We start from the raw sequence: 18,304 nt of genomic DNA on the forward strand, positions 1-18,304 counted from the left end.
TTTATATACTGAATTAAATAATAAAACCATATTTCAACAAGATGTAGTTGACTTTGACATTATATCTGCACCAAGCAGATCACTATCGGGCAATGTGTTGGCTTTAGTGGCAGCCATAACATACCAGTAAAGGTATATTGTACACACCTATAATAATGAGAGGCAACATCCTTTCCTTTTCAGTGTGATTTCACCGGTTGCTATACGCCGTACTTCGCGAAAGAAAAAAATACGTTAATTTTTAATAGCTTTTCCAATAACACATAGCAAGATAGCCTTAATTTGGTATTCATTTTTTTTTTTCATTTGTTATTTCTGTGTTTTTTTCATTTGTTAATGGGGTTCCAGATACGTCGGCGGCAATAAAAAAAAAAGTGTTTTTTTTCCTTGGATTGGGAGCTCGAAATAGGTTTTGGTCGGAAATGAGAACCAAAGAAATAAAAAGGACGCCCTAAATGTACAAAAGTGTGGCATTTTTCCTGTAGTGGTGCTTTGTTATTAACAATCAAATATCAATGAAAATGACTTCAAACATTTGTTTTTATTTGTTGGGTGGGTAGTTTGCCATTCATAATCACTCTTGGATGCCATTGTAGAGATCAGGTTCAGCAGGGACATGAAAGAAATCGAACCTAAATTTATAGGTTTACCCTTTTGTCAATCACATTTTGTTGAGCAATGTTGAGTAGCAAAGTTGATTAATCATGTATCATCGAATGTTTCTAATTCCACTCAACAGTCATGGAGGCAAAGGCCCTGTTCGGTTATGTTCATCGTTGTCATGGTGACATCTCAACTGTCACATGTTCGTGGATTCACAACCGATCCCCCCATTGATACTTATACCAGTGCCTCTGGTAATGTAGAAAGTGGCAGTGCCAGCGGAAATGACAGTGCCACTTGGAGTGGCAACGCCTCAGGAGATGTGGACAATGGCAGTGCCAGTGGAAGCGCATCTGGAGATGTGGACGATGGTGTTAGAAGTGAAAGCGCATCTGGAGACTTAAGTGGTAGTGGAAATGGAAGCGCATCTGGAGATTTGGACAGTGACAGTGGAAAAGGAAGCTCATCTGGAGATTTGGACGATGGTGTTAGAAGTGGAAGCGCATCTGGAGACTTAAGTGGTAGTGGAAATGGAAACCCATCTGGAGACTTAGGAGGTAGTGGAAGTGCACCTGGAGGCTTAAATGGTAGTGGAAGTGAAAGCACATCTGGAGACTTAAGTTGTAGTGGAAGTGGAAACGCATCTGGAGATTTAAGTGGAAATGGAAAAGCATCTGCAGATTACAGAGGTGGTGGAAGTGGAAGCACGTCTGGAGACATGAGTGGTAGTGGAAGTGGAAGTGGAAGCACATCTGGAGATTTGGACGGTGGTAGTGGAAGTGGAAGCGCATCAGGAGATTTGGACGGTGGTAGTGGTAGTGGAAGTGGAAGCACATCTGGAGATTTGGACGGTGGTAGTGGAAGTGGAAGCATATCTGGAGATTTGGACGGTGGTAGTGGAAGTGGAACCGCATCAGGAGATTTGGACGGTGGTAGTGGAAGTGGAAACACATCTGGAGATTTGGACGGTGGTAGTGGAAGTGGAAGTGCATCTGGAGATTTGGACGGTGGTAGTGGAAGTGGAAGCGCATCTGGAGATTTGGACGGTGGTAGTGGAAGTGGAAGCGTGTCAGGAGATTTGGACGGTGGTAGTGGAAGTGGAAGCATATCTGGAGATTTGGACGGTGGTAGTGGAAGTGGAAGCACATCTGGAGATTTGGACGGTGGTAGTGGAAGTGGAAGCGTGTCAGGAGATTTGGACGGTGGTAGTGGAAGTGGAAGCGTGTCAGGAGATTTGGACGGTGGTAGTGGAAGTGGAAGCATATCTGGAGATTTGGACGGTGGTAGTGGAAGTGGAAGCACATCTGGAGATTTGGACGGTGGTAGTGGAAGTGTAAGCGTGTCAGGAGATTTGGACGGTGGTAGTGGAAGTGGAAGCATATCTGGAGATTTGGACGGTGGTAGTGGAAGTGGAAGCACATCTGGAGATTTGGACGGTGGTAGTGGAAGTGGAAGCGTGTCAGGAGATTTGGACGGTGGTAGTGGAAGTGGAAGCTCATCAGGAGATTTGGACGGTGGTAGTGGAAGTGGAAGCGTGTCAGGAGATTTGGACGGTGGTAGTGGAAGTGGAAGCATATCTGGAGATTTGGACGGTGGTAGTGGAAGTGGAAGCGCATCAGGAGATTTGGACGGTGGTAGTGGAAGTGGAAGCACATCTGGAGATTTGGACGGTGGTAGTGGAAGTGGAAGCGCATCAGGAGATTTGGACGGTGGTAGTGGAAGTGGAAGCACATCTGGAGATTTGGACGGTGGAAGTGGAAGTGGAAGCGCATCTGGAGATTTGGACGGTGGTAGTGGAAGTGGAAGCGTGTCAGGAGATTTGGACGGTGGTAGTGGAAGTGGAAGCATATCTGGAGATTTGGACGGTGGTAGTGGAAGTGGAAGCACATCTGGAGATTTGGACGGTGGTAGTGGAAGTGGAAGCGTGTCAGGAGATTTGGACGGTGGTAGTGGAAGTGGAAGCGTGTCAGGAGATTTGGACGGTGGTAGTGGAAGTGGAAGCATATCTGGAGATTTGGACGGTGGTAGTGGAAGTGGAAGCACATCTGGAGATTTGGACGGTGGTAGTGGAAGTGTAAGCGTGTCAGGAGATTTGGACGGTGGTAGTGGAAGTGGAAGCATATCTGGAGATTTGGACGGTGGTAGTGGAAGTGGAAGCACATCTGGAGATTTGGACGGTGGTAGTGGAAGTGGAAGCGTGTCAGGAGATTTGGACGGTGGTAGTGGAAGTGGAAGCTCATCAGGAGATTTGGACGGTGGTAGTGGAAGTGGAAGCGTGTCAGGAGATTTGGACGGTGGTAGTGGAAGTGGAAGCATATCTGGAGATTTGGACGGTGGTAGTGGAAGTGGAAGCGCATCAGGAGATTTGGACGGTGGTAGTGGAAGTGGAAGCACATCTGGAGATTTGGACGGTGGTAGTGGAAGTGGAAGCGCATCAGGAGATTTGGACGGTGGTAGTGGAAGTGGAAGCACATCTGGAGATTTGGACGGTGGAAGTGGAAGTGGAAGCGCATCTGGAGATTTGGACGGTGGTAGTGGAAGTGGAAGCACATCTGGAGATTTGGACGGTGGTAGTGGAAGTGGAAGCGTGTCAGGAGATTTGGACGGTGGTAGTGGAAGTGGAAGCATATCTGGAGATTTGGACGGTGGTAGTGGAAGTGGAAGCGTGTCAGGAGATTTGGACGGCGGTAGTGGAAGCGCATCAGGAGATTTGGACGGTGGTAGTGGAAGTGGAAGCGCATCAGGAGATTTGGACGGTGGTAGTGGAAGTGGAACCGCATCAGGAGATTTGGACGGTGGTAGTGGAAGTGGAAGCGCATCTGGAGATTTGGACGGTGGTAGTGGAAGTGGAAGCACATCTGGAGATTTGGACGGTGGTAGTGGAAGTGGAAACACATCTGGAGATTTGGACGGTGGTAGTGGAAGTGGAAGTGCATCTGGAGATTTGGACGGTGGTAGTGGAAGTGGAAGCGTGTCAGGAGATTTGGACGGTGGTAGTGGAAGTGGAAGCATATCTGGAGATTTGGACGGTGGTAGTGGAAGTGGAAGCACATCTGGAGATTTGGCCGGTGGTAGTGGAAGTGGAAGCGTGTCAGGAGATTTGGACGGTGGTAGTGGAAGTGGAAGCGTGTCAGGAGATTTGGACGGTGGTAGTGGAAGTGGAAGCATATCTGGAGATTTGGACGGTGGTAGTGGAAGTGGAAGCACATCTGGAGATTTTGACGGTGGTAGTGGAAGTGTAAGCGTGTCAGGAGATTTGGACGGTGGTAGTGGAAGTGGAAGCATATCTGGAGATTTGGACGGTGGTAGTGGAAGTGGAAGCACATCTGGAGATTTGGACGGTGGTAGTGGAAGTGGAAGCGTGTCAGGAGATTTGGACGGTGGTAGTGGAAGTGGAAGCTCATCAGGAGATTTGGACGGTGGTAGTGGAAGTGGAAGCGTGTCAGGAGATTTGGACGGTGGTAGTGGAAGTGGAAGCATATCTGGAGATTTGGACGGTGGTAGTGGAAGTGGAAGCGCATCAGGAGATTTGGACGGTGGTAGTGGAAGTGGAAGCACATCTGGAGATTTGGACGGTGGTAGTGGAAGTGGAAGCGCATCAGGAGATTTGGACGGTGGTAGTGGAAGTGGAAGCACATCTGGAGATTTGGACGGTGGAAGTGGAAGTGGAAGCGCATCTGGAGATTTGGACGGTGGTAGTGGAAGTGGAAGCACATCTGGAGATTTGGACGGTGGTAGTGGAAGTGGAAGCGTGTCAGGAGATTTGGACGGTGGTAGTGGAAGTGGAAGCATATCTGGAGATTTGGACGGTGGTAGTGGAAGTGGAAGCGTGTCAGGAGATTTGGACGGTGGTAGTGGAAGTGGAAGCGCATCAGGAGATTTGGACGGTGGTAGTGGAAGTGGAAGCGCATCAGGAGATTTGGACGGTGGTAGTGGAAGTGGAACCGCATCAGGAGATTTGGACGGTGGTAGTGGAAGTGGAAGCGCATCTGGAGATTTGGACGGTGGTAGTGGAAGTGGAAGCACATCTGGAGATTTGGACGGTGGTAGTGGAAGTGGAAGCGCATCAGGAGATTTGGACAGTGGAAGTGGAAGTGGAAGTGCATCTGGAGATTTGGACGGCGGTAGTGGAATTGCATCTGGGAATTTGGACGGTGGTAGTGGAAGTGGAAGCATATCTGGAGATTTGGACGATGGTAGTGGAAGTGGAAGTGCATCTGGAGATTTGGACGGTGGAAGTGGAAGTGGAAGTGCATCTGGAGATTTGGATGGCGGTAGTGGAATTGCATCTGGAGATTTGGACGGTGGTAGTGGAAGCGGAAGCGCATCTGGCGATAGTGGAATTGGCAGCGGCACCGAAGGTGAGTTTAGGGAGAGCTTTAGCGCACGAATCTGTTTTCCTGCCATACGAAATATTTTCTGTGTCTCAGTTATATAGTTCCGTAGCTTGCTCTTTTGATGTGCCGTTTTAGGTTATTAAATTAATTGCATAAGTTGCTCTTACAGATGTGGATGAATGTCAGAGTTCTGAGTCGGTGTGCCCAGCAATGGCTTATTGTACGAACACTCACGGCTCGTTCCGATGCCATTGTCAAGATGGATACACACTCACCGGACAGCCTGAATCCAGTAAATTTTTCTGTATGGATATCGATGAGTGCCAGGATGAAGCATTGTACGATTGTCATAGCAACGCTACATGCATCAATGAGCCTGGCGCCTACCGTTGCATGTGCTCAGAGACACAAGGTTACCATGGCGATGGCAGAATTTGCACTCGTAAGTTGACGTATGATAAAAGTATGTGATGGCATTATCTGACGATAAATCTCTTGATAAAACTATAACATGCCTATAATTTTTTTGACGCAGAACCGATTTAACGTCGCATGGAATTGAAAAGTTGAAAAGTACATGAGTGTTTGAAATGATTTTTATACTAAAAAAAGCTTATTAATTGGGCTTTTATATCCTAGATTTTGAAAGTGATACGTGTAGAACTTCATTAAAAACGGTCCTGCCATGTGGGTTTTCTTTTGTTTTACTCACCCTGTACTAACGGATTATTTTTCCTCCAGCTCTTGATCTATGTGAGAGTGGACCTTGCTTGAATCAAGGCCAGTGCACCTCATCCGTAGGAAGTGGCAGCTATGAGTGTGTGTGTACAGAGGACTTTACAGGAGTCAACTGTGGCATCAGAGTGGTACCTCAAGGCAAGACATATATTTTACTATCCTTGGTCTAAAATTCTTGTTACGGTTAATACTTGCTAGATAATCCGTTGTCTCACTGACTTTTGGCACGATTATTGTTCATTTGTTTGACAACGGTCATAACCATGGCCATATGTTTGTTTTCCCTTATTTTGATTTAATTTGAAACGTTCTGAAGATTTGTTAATTTTTTACACAACTTAAAATTTGTTAATCCTCCATCTGAATTCGTGAATAAGTGAAGACCAGTTAGCCTTTTTATATTCTTTACATCAGGAGCGCCTGCAGTCACCGTGCATCCCACCCCAAGAGTGACAGTTCGAAAGTACCAAACGGTCACCCTTGAATGTGGCTTTGAGAACGTGGCAAGTTTCGCTTGGTACAAAAATGGGGAGATGCTGCCCGGTACAGCGGGGGTCTCGTTCCTTACACTCGCTGGAGTCAGTTTGACCGATCGAGGATACTACTGGTGCCAGGGACGTGGTTTCCAAGGAGTTACATTGCAGACAAACTCTTCTCTGGTTCTTATTCTAGGTAAAAGAAGCCTACTAAGACCATTCTCAGAGGAACACAATTCTATTCATTTTATTCAGAGTGGTTACTCATGTGGTATTTTCATGCGTCCCAAAATACCAACTTTTTTGCAAGGCTCTATAGCGTCGGCGCGGAAATATATACCGTTTTTGTTTTTATACAATTTAAAAGCTTGGGATTTTAACTTTATCCCTGGCGAGTATTGGTTTGTTACTTATAGAGTTTTGAAATTGTTTGTGTTCAAATAAGGCTTTTCGAAAACAAACTCAACCGATTTCAAGGAAAATCGATGATGCGGTACATCAGATGCAAACTCGAGTCAACAAGCTGATGCAGTAACAAAAAAACAACCAGTTGATTTATATTAAACACACATTGAACTTGAAACGATCAGCAATAGTGTAAATTTATTTAAGGTGTAGTCTACGTGCCTCGACAACAAAAGGAAACACAGAAAGTAAAAGGCAACGAGATCGTCATAGCATGAACATAAAACATTTCCACGCTAGAAAAAAAAGCGCATGATTGATTTTTCCTTGAAATCTTTTGCGTTTGTTTTTACATGCCTTTGTTTGAACACAGATATTTTCAAAACCCATTTGAAAATGAAACCAATACTTACCAGGGATAAAGTTTAGATTCCAAGCTTTAAAATGTTATAAAAATAATGTTGGTAAGTGTTTCCGCGGCGACGCTAGAGCCTCGCCAAAAATGTTGGGGGTATTTTGGGACGCGCTGTAGATAGTAAATGAATTGGAGTTGTATATAGTGTAGGGCCCCACGTTAAGGTTATTGGACTAACAAAACTAGTAAGCGACATAACAAACCAACACGTATGCCGTGCAAAGAGGGCGTGGTTTTATTTGGGGGCACATTTTGGGGTAAAGCGACGATGAAAACGACCGTTACGTCTACACCATGGGTCAGATTGAGCCCATTCATTGGCGTACGGTGAGATCCTATACGATAACACCGCCCGGTTCTTTTCACCAGTCTAAAACCAGTCTTTTAGTCACAAGTGACACGCGGTCAGTCATATAGATACACAAAGGACAAAACTTAGATTACTTGGTACTTTATGCAACATCAAAGTTGTCTTGATGACAATCTGCATAATTTGGTAGGCCTATGTTTTGTTTTTCTTTGGTTTCACTTAGTTCTAATTTACCCTTTTTCTGCTGATTGTGATTCCCATAAAAATTTCGCAGGTGTCTCATCCTTTACCGCACATACAAGATATCCAACTCTGACGTTTGTCGACAGCCTCAAGAACAAAAACTCAGAGGAATTCCAAAATACTTCTGCCCAAATTACATCATTTGTAAGTTAACCATTTACTGTAAGTTCAAACCCTAACTGTTCTGTTCAGTCGTTGCTTTAGGTATATTCTTTCAAAATCGGGCTCCCCGCCACTTTAAAAGTTTTGTTCCCACTTATAAATTTTGTGATCAGGAAGGTTCAATGCTTTAAGGGTGACGTCATGAACCACGCCCACAAAATAATAACAAGTGGAGATAAGGAGCCTATATGCCTCTATAGATGTTACGTTTACAAGAGTAATGCAGTTATAGCTTCTTGTTTGTGATGCAGTTATCAACAGGCATCATAGGACATAATGCATAGCTGGGTGACACCCGATGACAAGACCTGACCCCCTGACCTAAAAAAAAACGCCTTTTAATACGAATCATTGTAGAGTTGATCAAAAATCATCGTTTGATAACCAACCTGTCTGGTCCAATCTGCCCTGAACTAATTAGCTCACGGGAGGTTTGCTGTCTAGAGGGATTCCCGCGAGTGTTTTCACAAAGGAGCTGAGTAGCGGCAGTGTGCTTGCAACCACAGAGATCCTGATAGAGCAGGCCGATATGACCTCTGATCGCGAGAGGGTGCAATCGATCCATGGAACTCTCCAGGAGCTCGCGGCATCTTCAGATGGTTTCTTGGAGCTTTCCTCCATCTCTATCCAGAGCAGTGGTAAGAATCGCCATCAAAATGCAAAGCCTGTTGTGCTAATTATCATACCGTTTTGTAGAAGAGTACGCCAATTCTGCAGCTTAGACTTTGGTGGCAGCAAACTATACGGTAATCGATTTGATTCTCAGAGATCTAGGGATTGCTTTACTTATTTTTTTATTCATATAATCATGCTGAAACTAAGAATTCCTCAAATGCACCTTTTGCACCGAAGCTCATTTTAGACGTGAGGAAAAAAGTACATTATTATGCAGGCCAAATCCAAATGTCGGCTAGGGCAGGATTAAAACCCTGCCCACAGACATAAAAGGTGTGGAATTAAGCACTATATGTACCAGCTTGACTGTATATAGAGTCCCGTCAATATTTGATAAGTTTCCTGATTAAGTTTTACCACCTGATGTATATTTGGTTTGCAGGGAGCTGTGTTGAGTCCACCTGGCCGTCCATTTATGGACCGATCACTTTCCCAGCTGGATCTCTCGGTTTCTACTCAGAATCCAGCCCTGGTCGTCTCTGTCCTGATTATACCATCAACGGTAAAGTTTGATCGCATACCTATGTTCCCAAATACATATGTTCCCCGATAACTATGTTTCCTAACCCTAACCGTAACCATAATTTAATCCTTACCCTAACCATCTAACCCTAAAACCCTAACCCTTACCTTAACCATCTAGCCCTAAACCCCTCACCCTTACCCTAACCCTAAGGATTTTTGGGAACATAGGTATTGGGGAACATCTGGTAGACCCCGTAAAGTTGATGACTTTTTACCCAGTGTTGCATAAAAACAAAATCAATGGTGTCTTTGTAATTGATTTTGATTGATTCGACAGGTGGCCAGATTATTGCTAGAGCTGTTTGTCTCGGGGACGGTTTTTCAGTGGCCTACTGGTTCCCGGAGAACCAACCTGAGTTGATGTGTGGTCGTAATCTGACAATCGATGAAAAATTAGCCCTACTCAGCGAGGTAACGATTATTTGTGGATCTTTCATCGATTCATGCTTACAATTCTTTAGTAGCTGCTCTCAAATATGTAGAACATGCAGATGTTTGTCATTCTACATTTTGTTTAGATAATTTTAGAGGTTATGAGTTTGACAATAGATCCAACTAGATGATTATGATACAGGGTGTTTAAAAAAAAAGGAAACCCAACTTCAAAGAATGAGTATGGACAGACGATATGTTTACTGGCTTTAAAACTGGTATCATCTGAAAGCATAATCTCTGTGCTTTTTAATGAAACTGTGTTTAGGTTTTCTGAGTCATGCATCACTGAGCATCATTGTCTTGAAAACTGAATGCAAAAATGCAGTTGGTTCACTTTCATAAAAAAAACCTACTTGGCACAGTGGGCTTATTGTTACGGAAAGGTCTGTGAAATGGCTTGAATGTCAATCCTCGGGAAAATGGCAGATTGTTTTGAACGTGGCTTGATCCAAACGAGAATTGATGACAAACAATAAAATCCAGTTTTGAAACCAACCCGACTTGTTTTTGGTTTCTTCTTTATGCACCCGTGGTAATTCTTCTTGAATACTTATTCTCATGCACACCATGCCTATTGTGTTTGACATGAAAGTGAACCAACTGCAATTTCGCATCCAGTTTTCAAGAAAATGATGCCCAGTAATGCATGACCCTGGAAATGTAATCAAGGTATCATTGAAAAGCATAGAGATTACGCTTTCAGATGCTACCAGTTTTATAGCCAGTAAACATTTAGTCTGTCCATACTGGTTTTTCAAAGTTGGGTTTCCTTTTTATTGAAACACCCTATATATCCCCACAGATTTTTCTACCTATCAGACAAAAAAAGCCGATCGTGCATTACGTCCACTTAGTGCCCTCGCGGGTTTTTTTTTTATTCCTACATTCAGGAAAGTTTCAGAATTTTGTATCATCTCCATAATTACAAAGTCACCCTTTGTCTTGAATTATTTATTTTTGTTCTGCTAATGAAACCAAGGAAATGTTTGCAAGTGCACAATCTCTGAAGCTCGGATGCCCGGAGAAACATACAGGGAGAAGACGACAAAGAAATGCGAAATGTTCCGTTTTTAAGGTGGGGGGAAACCCTTACTTTCCTCAGAAAAAAAGGCTTTCCCTCCTACCTCTATTCCATGGAAAAGCCACAGTGACGGAGTCAGCTCGCGTAGGATTTGAACCCGGCACAGGTCACAGAGATAAAAAGGCCTTCACCTGACTCCCGTAACAGACCCATCTACCTGAAGTTTTCTAAGTGGCTTCCAAATCCCAATGCATCTCTGAATTCAAATAGATCATGCGTGAATACATTTTGTGGTATAGGTGCCTGTCACTGAGGAGAATGTGATGGTGGTGGCGTCTCGAGTTGTGTCTCTGACTGATAATGCTACAATGCTGGGTGAAGGAGGAGTTGACTCAACTGCTACCATCGTGGAAAATATCGCCAGTGTCAATGTCTCGAATACGCAGGTAACGTTACTGCTCGAAATTTGTTTAGGCACCCACCCCCCTCCTTTTTTAATTTTTCGGAGGCCGGGTGACCGGTGAAAATAACATGTGTACCTTTCAACACAGACGCAAACATTATTGCGCCCCTTCCCCCCCCCCCGCCACTGTAACATCACATCCAGCCCCCCCCCCCCCGCTTCCCTCCCCCCTTCACCCCTATCGTGAGAACGCCACTGTTCGTAGGCACAGCCTTTTTAGAAGTGTGTGTTCAATCTCATTTGCGTGTTATGACACGTTTATTCTGATTATAAGATGCTTGTCGTTATTTTCGAGATATGAGAATTTGATTTTATTGCGATACCGGTTGATCTTCTGAAAATCTTTTGGATTTTCTAGGTAACGATCTCTGTAGTTCAGACTGCGAGCAATCTCATCGACATTGATGACGAACTCTTGCGGGAGGTTCAGATGAAAACCCACGCTCCGACTCGAATCGCCCGAAGTTTGGAGCAACAACTTCAGACGGTTCCAGATTTCCGCGAAATTAGTCCGAACGTCGGGGTCGAGGTCCGCACGGTGCCCGAGGCCACCCTCCTGCGAGGTCTGAGCTTCACCAGCTTGAATTCCACCGAGTATCCTTTTGAAGAGTCCAGCTTGACGATAATGGACTCGGAGGATATCAGTCTAGGATACCAAGGTGGTGTCTCGGAGATGCCCCACGCCATACTCATGCTGCCTCCTGAAGTCAACATTCTGGCAAGACGTAGGCTAAGTTTCAAGTTGCTTGTATGGTTTGTAATTATTTTTTAAAAAAAATACTTTGAGCTACAAATAATAGATGGCGGGCAGGTCATACCCTGCGTCCCTGTTGGGTGTTGGGTTCTGGGTCTTGATCTCTATGTCCTCCCTGATCTTTCTGTTCCAGAAGCGTTCCTCTCGTGCTATGACTTGTACATTGTCCCAAGTGATGTTATGTTTCTGGTGAAGTAAATGTTCCCCCACAGCTGTGAGGGGGATTTTGATCTTGCATGCTCCTTCAATCTGGTCCCCAGAGATCTTCTGGTCTCCCAAATGTATGTATCCCTACCTCGCGGCAGTTAAATGTGTAAACAAAGAAAATACCTGATAGTATTAGCCGGCTTGTGGTAGGTGTTGACACCGTGGTCGCGGAATATGTTGGTCAGCTTTTCCGAAACCCTTTCGATGTACGGAAGGACGATGTTTACTTTCCTCGGTTAACCGTCACCGTTCTTAGATTCTTTTTCTTTGGATTTGGAGTTTTGAACATCCATGTTTTGTAACCGTTGGCTATGAGCGCAGATTTGGCATGGTTGACCTTCCTCCATGCTTTGTTCATGTCCATCATGCCGACGTACAAGTCTCAATCAACCCCTAAATATCGGGTGCAATCCAATTGACCACAGCTCTTGGCACCTTTTCGCGAATTGTTTGATAGCCTGTTCACATCTAAGACCAGCACAAGCCAGCATAGTTCTGGTCAACAAAGGAGGTACATGACTCGACTTAAGTAAGATTTGAGGCTTTGCATGGGTGGAGATACTAAATAATGAAAGGTTTGCGGACACACCATGTGGGAATAATTTCTCAACTAAGAGAATGGTTCTGAAAAGAACCTGAGGTATAAACTCTCGACTTGTTCCCGCAGATATGACGACCTCTTTTCTATTTTCCAGGTGATGATAGTGGCGGTGTGCGCGTGAGTTTTTCCGTCTTCAGGAAGGGAAGTCTCTTCCAGTCGCTGTCTCTGGCAGACTTTAACAAGGGAGAGGAACGATTCAATCGGACCATCAACACGCGTGTCATGTCGGCCACCGTGGGAAGCCAACCAATCACAAACCTGAATGAACCTGTAACGATACTACTCAGCAAACTTGATGTGAGTTTGTCATCATTTAGCCATGTGCTTTCTGGTTCTTGGTTCTTGGTTCTTCTCCTAAATACTCCGCGTGGAAGTTTAAACAGGAGGCCAGAAACACCGCGGCAAACCCCTTCTCTTAAGTGGCGCTTAACGAAGCAATAAATGATAAGTACCTTGCTTAAGGGCACAAGTGTCCACCCGGCGGGCTCGAACCCACGCCACTTGTTGCTTTTAATGCCACTGTTGCCATGCACTTAATACCATGGGCGACTTTTGTCGACAAGAACTACCCCCCTGCTGATTCCCATGGGCGACTTTAGTCGACCAGGAAACCACACACAAAGCACCATCAACACAGACATATTCACTACTTTTCAGAAAGGCGGCATGTTGATATGTTTGGCCGCCCATACATCAACTATATACCAGCTGAAAGAGTGTTTTCGGATCTTTTTATTGGTGTGGTTTATTCATAGTGTTACTATTACAAAAAAAGAGAGAAAAGTGCTTCAGAAGTATCCACGCACAATTTGAGGTATGGAGTGCCATTTGGTCATGTGGTGAAATGGCTTGCAGTTTGATAATTGGGACCAGATGAACAAAAAGGCATAACTTTCTTAAATTTGCACGTATGGACTTCATGTTTACATCACATGAAAGAGTAAGGTTCAAGAAACAAACATTACACACAACACCTATGATTTTAATCACTCCTTGGCAGTGAAAATCTGGGTTGAAAAAAAGTGAGTTTTTGACTCTTGCTCATTTTGTTCACGCTCTAGTGATTTCCGCATGACTGAGCAAACAAGTTGGTCCTGGGGAGAGCCAAGTCAATAAACAATGTGGGCATGAAAGGGTTTTAACCGCTAGGCCATGACACTCCACTTTAACTGATTGTGTACCTTGTGCCGACAACCCTCCATACAATAATAACTTTGAAAATACTCCAACCGCATATATACTTGGTGAATTTGTTTGTCGTCAATTTTTGTGCACGTTTGGTGAACGATGGCTTATTGTTTCAATACAACACGATTTTCTGTTAATTTGAATTGTTTGACTCTCGCCAGAATGCCTCGTTCAGTAACAACACGCGATGTGTTTTCTGGAACGCCGATGAGGAAAAATGGTCGAGTGAAGGCTGTCGTTTACGAGAAAATTACGTCACAGATCAGTATCTCGCTTGTCAGTGTGACCATTTGACAAACTTTGCAGCTCTGACGGTAGGGAAATGGATATTATTTCTTTGATTTCATTTTCTATTATGTTACATTTTCTTCTTCGTCACTCGTGATTCTTGATTAGTAGGTTCAACCAGTGCTCCAGTTAATTGTTCTGTCTTATATTGATTCATAATTCTATTAGGTTTCTGATATTTTATTATTTTTTATTGTATAGTCATATAGGTTGGGTAAAAAAAAGCGGAACCCAAACCCCTAAAAGTATATTTCATATTTAAAAAATACGTATCACAAAAAATAATAATGGCTGGAAAGCCAATTTCATAAGCTGCTTTTAGATGAACAAATTACTGGAATTACGCAATCTGTGCAAGGAATATGACCATTTAAACACAATAACCCTGAAACCTCTTTTGTCCAAAAATGCGATTTTAAGAATCGTTGTCACAATTGTCTTCTAACATCACCAGCGACAAAACCTCAGCTTTATTAAGTTAAAATATTCAACAAAGTCCTTTTGAAGGCCCATAATCTTTAAAAAAAAAAATGAATTTTATAAATCATACTGTTTGCCTAACCAGGGTTGTTAATAAATATAATATGACAGTTGTTGAAACACGTATTCTGTGTCGTTTTCTTTGTTGTTCCAAACAGTCAGAATACACAATAAATTGGGGGTTTTTTCTGGACGAAATAGGTTTAAGGGCCATTGCGTTTTAATGGTTATATTCTTTAAACGGATTGAGTAATTTCAGGTTTTTTCATCTAAAAGTAGCATATGAATTGGCTTTCCAGTCCTTATTATTTTTGGTGGCACATTTTCTTTTGAAATATGAAATATATTTGTGGGAGTTTGGGTTCTGCTTTTTTTGCTTACCCGGTATTTTCACAGGGTAGCCCTGTTTGAAAGCTCTGCTGTTTGTAAAGCAGCTGGGAAAATATTGCAAATTTAAAAAGAACTTTACGAGATCAGGGACTACAAGGGTCCGTAATCAAGAGGGATTTGGGTCACAACATCGGAAGAGACTTGAAATTAAGGAAGGCACAAAAACGCATAGAAGAGACACGGACACGAATTTAAAAAGATTACTCTAGATTGTGGTTTTGATCATTGGAAGTCCTCATTACATTTTGCTGACAGGACATCTACTCAGAGTCACCTTTGACCGAGACTCAGGAGTTCATCCTGAAGTTGTTGAGTCTGGTTGGATGCGGGATGTCAATTCTGGGACTGCTTATCATAATGGTGACCTACCTCAGTTACAGGTTTGTGTTGCGTTAAACCTCGTTTCCAGGGGTACGATCTTGCCACGGCATGTGGGTTCTTCCATGATTTAACCACTGGAATTGTGAAATTTATATCTCCCACTGTTCGTGAAGGAACGCGCATGTACGCGCCCATGGAGTCGAAGCTGGTTGCGTTTTATGCCTTGCTCATATAGATGTATTATTTTTTTTTTTAAATACTAACCAGTTTGCAACTAAAGCTTGCAAACAAAGTGGCCAGTATCCAAACATTTCTTCAGTCTGTTTACGGAAATGTCAGTGTGATGTTGGAGTTTAACACTTTAAGAAACATATAGGATCGTTTGCTTTTCATGCGTTTTGTTCGTTTTCAATAAGAACACCACTCAAAATCAAAAGACGAACGTTCATAACCTAACTTGTTTCAGCTAAGTGGATATTATACTTTTTGACAAAACAAAAGTGAAAAAGCATGCACAACCTTTTGATCCAAAACACGATTTCGTCGATAGCACTCTTTATTTCCAATAAAATCAGTAAATTGACTGATCGTTGGAAATTACCTACAATTCTTGTTTTCTTCTAAATGCCAGCAAGCCAGATGGACTAATTTCACGGGGTGTTTAGTACCATCTTTTAATCCCAGTAAACGTTTTGATAATAATTCGGTATGTTACTTTAAATGCAAATTATCCTCTATGCCTTTAAAAGAATAGCTGTTATGTCTGTGAAGAAATATTTTTCTGTATCGCTATTTATTTAATATGTAGACAACTTCGAAGCGGTCTTGCCAACAAGATTCTGCTGAGTCTGTGCGCCTCTTTGCTGTGTCTGTACATCACCTTTGTGGTTGCCACGGCTCTGGATTCAGAGCGAGGCGTTGCCGAGTTGGATGTGTTGCCGTGCTGCGTCCTGGCCGGCTTCCTGCATTACTTCACACTGACGTCGCTCTGTTGGATGGGCGTGGAGGGCCTCAACATGTATCTAATGTTTGTTAGAGTGGTCAATGTGTATGTGCCGAAATTCATGCTCAAAGCATCACTGGCTGCTTGGGGTACGTAACAGTTTCACTCTTTTTTGAAAATCTGACTTGGGAAATGTAGTATATAGGTCCACGGGCTTTACATGCCTTCGGCTCGACCACGTTGTAGCCGCGTCTTCGCGATTCAGCTTCTCAGCTGCGAGTAAGGATGCTTAGCCCATCCCCCCCCCCCCCCACAGATTACTAAAATTGTCCTTGATAGAGCTTTCTTAGTGATTAAAGAAAACATCATTTTTCTCTTTTTTGGTTTTTCAGGTATTCCTGTGTTTATTGTGGCAATCACAGCTGGGGCTACCAGGCAGAATTACGTTGGAACGGACTTGTAAGCTACTTCCAATTCGTTATTAGATTAAATTTTATCTTTATACCATTACATTTTTTTCTCTGTCAATATTATATGTAAACCATGCATGCTTTCATGGTGTTTGGTGTTTGTTTTTACAGTTGCTTTTTGCAGCAGATTCCACTGATAGCTGGTCTCCTAGCTCCAATCGGCCTCATCCTTCTCTTCAACATTGTCGTCTTTTCGCTGGTAATGCGGCAGTTCATCAAGACATCCAACAACGACCTCCGTAGGAACAGGGACGATATGTCCAAACGGAAGCTGCACAAGCAGCGTTTGCAGAACGCCCTGACTGTAATGACCCTGATGGGGCTAACGTGGTCCATCGGCTACCTGAATCTCGTCCAAGCAATATCATTCCCCGTTCAGCTAGTCTTCTGTCTGCTGAACACGCTGCAGGGCTATTTCATCTTCATGTTTTACGGTGTCAGAAGGGCTGAAGTGAGGAAGCAGTGGAGGAGTTTCTTCAGCTTTACCCTTCAGAGCGAGACCGCTCAGCATTCATCCTCGGAGGGTGCCCGTTCAAGCAGGGCACCTATGATCCAACCCCACTTTGATCCTCGAAGCGTGCCAAAGCCACCAACAGAGATATATCGCGCACGATCAAGCTTAATGCAATAACTTCAGAAATGTTCTTATAAAAGTATTACGTTAAATCAAGTCAGGCGCCACTTTTCGGAACGAGGTGTCATGTATAGCACATAATTCATCTAGGAATTGCGTTAGGATTTGTCAGCTTAAAGGAGACTTTCATCTGACTGGAATGCGACTTTTTTTGGCTCAATAACGCGTTCACAATGAAAATGATAATGGTTGGAAAAAAGTAGAATATAAACACGCACACAAAATACCTTGACATTGTTTTTCAACTTTTCACGTTATAATCGCGCAAGACCTTTTGTCCTCGAAAATCAAAAACCGTTGGGGTGCTTTTTTTTCCAGCTGAATTGCAGCTGAAAATAATTATAGTCTGCGGATCAGACATTCATGTGTGCAGAGCCACGGTCGAACGTCTGATATATCCTAACATGCAAATGGTATGTGGCCCCACACGTCAGCCAATGTGAGTCGACTTTTACAAACTGTGACGTCATTTTGATCAGAAATGTGGACTAAGCCGTTGATTGGTCAAATTGGATGTCAAGTTGTGTAATACAACAACGGGTTACCGAAGACCCGATATAGAAGGCGCCCGCTGAATGGTAAGAATCTCGAGGTCAAGACGCAGTCTCGTTTTGCATAAATAATCGCCGAATCTGCTCGCGTATCATAGACCTTTGTTTTGCAAAATGTTCCATAGACTACAGCAAACTTGGCGGACGCTGCAGATTTTTGGATGAAAATTATAGCACGCATCAGAATTCACTGTGATAGTTGAATGAAGCAGAATATTTTTACTGGGTGAGTAACACAAACGCCATTTATAGTCCTGTCTACGGATCACAAAAAAGTTAAGTGTTTTCAGCAAAACAAAAACAATTTACATACATCGCTATTTAATTAATTCCGTACCATGAAATGTACATGATTGATTTGAATAATTCTTATACTAAAAGAAAGCTTATTATTTGGGCTTAGTATCCTAGATTTTGCAAGAACAATATGCAGAACTTCATTAAAAAATTGGTCCTGCCATTTGGGTTTCCTTTATTTTGTCTAACCCTGTACCTGTAGAAAGCCGTTATGACGAACACAATGTGGTCCATAAAAAGATTCATTATAGCGGTCGTTCGCTATAGTGATTGTGCGTTATAAAAGAATTTATTATTCAGTGGGAGCCGGAGGGGATGTTCGTAATAGCCAAATGTTCGTTACAGCGGTGTTCATTATAACGGCGTTTCACT

General features: G+C 43.3%; 1 protein-coding gene across 1 annotated transcript; it reads left to right on the plus strand.

The window, feature by feature from the left end:
• Positions 1 to 766: 766 nt before the first annotated feature.
• LOC119726314 lies at positions 767 to 17,869 on the plus strand. Its single transcript, XM_038197970.1, has 17 exons — positions 767 to 1,328; positions 4,635 to 4,964; positions 5,110 to 5,382; positions 5,682 to 5,816; positions 6,093 to 6,350; positions 7,559 to 7,671; positions 8,111 to 8,327; positions 8,747 to 8,866; positions 9,167 to 9,300; positions 10,645 to 10,791; positions 11,167 to 11,533; positions 12,465 to 12,667; positions 13,720 to 13,872; positions 14,972 to 15,096; positions 15,846 to 16,129; positions 16,373 to 16,439; positions 16,562 to 17,869. The coding sequence occupies exons 1-17, from the start codon at positions 767 to 769 to the stop codon at positions 17,079 to 17,081; spliced, it is 4,008 nt and encodes a 1,335-aa protein (XP_038053898.1). The 3' UTR covers positions 17,082 to 17,869.
• Positions 17,870 to 18,304: the final 435 nt, after the last annotated feature.

The sequence above is a fragment of the Patiria miniata genome, unplaced genomic scaffold (assembly GCF_015706575.1).
Source record: "Patiria miniata isolate m_02_andy unplaced genomic scaffold, ASM1570657v1 HiC_scaffold_2, whole genome shotgun sequence".
In the NCBI taxonomy this organism is placed as follows: Eukaryota; Metazoa; Echinodermata; class Asteroidea; order Valvatida; family Asterinidae; genus Patiria; species Patiria miniata.

Bases quoted from the DNA above. Each gene is read 5' to 3' on its own strand.
- LOC119726314 (XM_038197970.1), top strand. From the start codon at position 767: ATGTTCATCGTTGTCATGGTGACATCTCAACTGTCACATGTTCGTGGA. The intron at 9,301-10,644 runs GTAACGATTATT...TTTGTGGTATAG, and splicing joins AATTAGCCCTACTCAGCGAG to GTGCCTGTCACTGAGGAGAA. The intron at 12,668-13,719 runs GTGAGTTTGTCA...GACTCTCGCCAG, and splicing joins TACTACTCAGCAAACTTGAT to AATGCCTCGTTCAGTAACAA.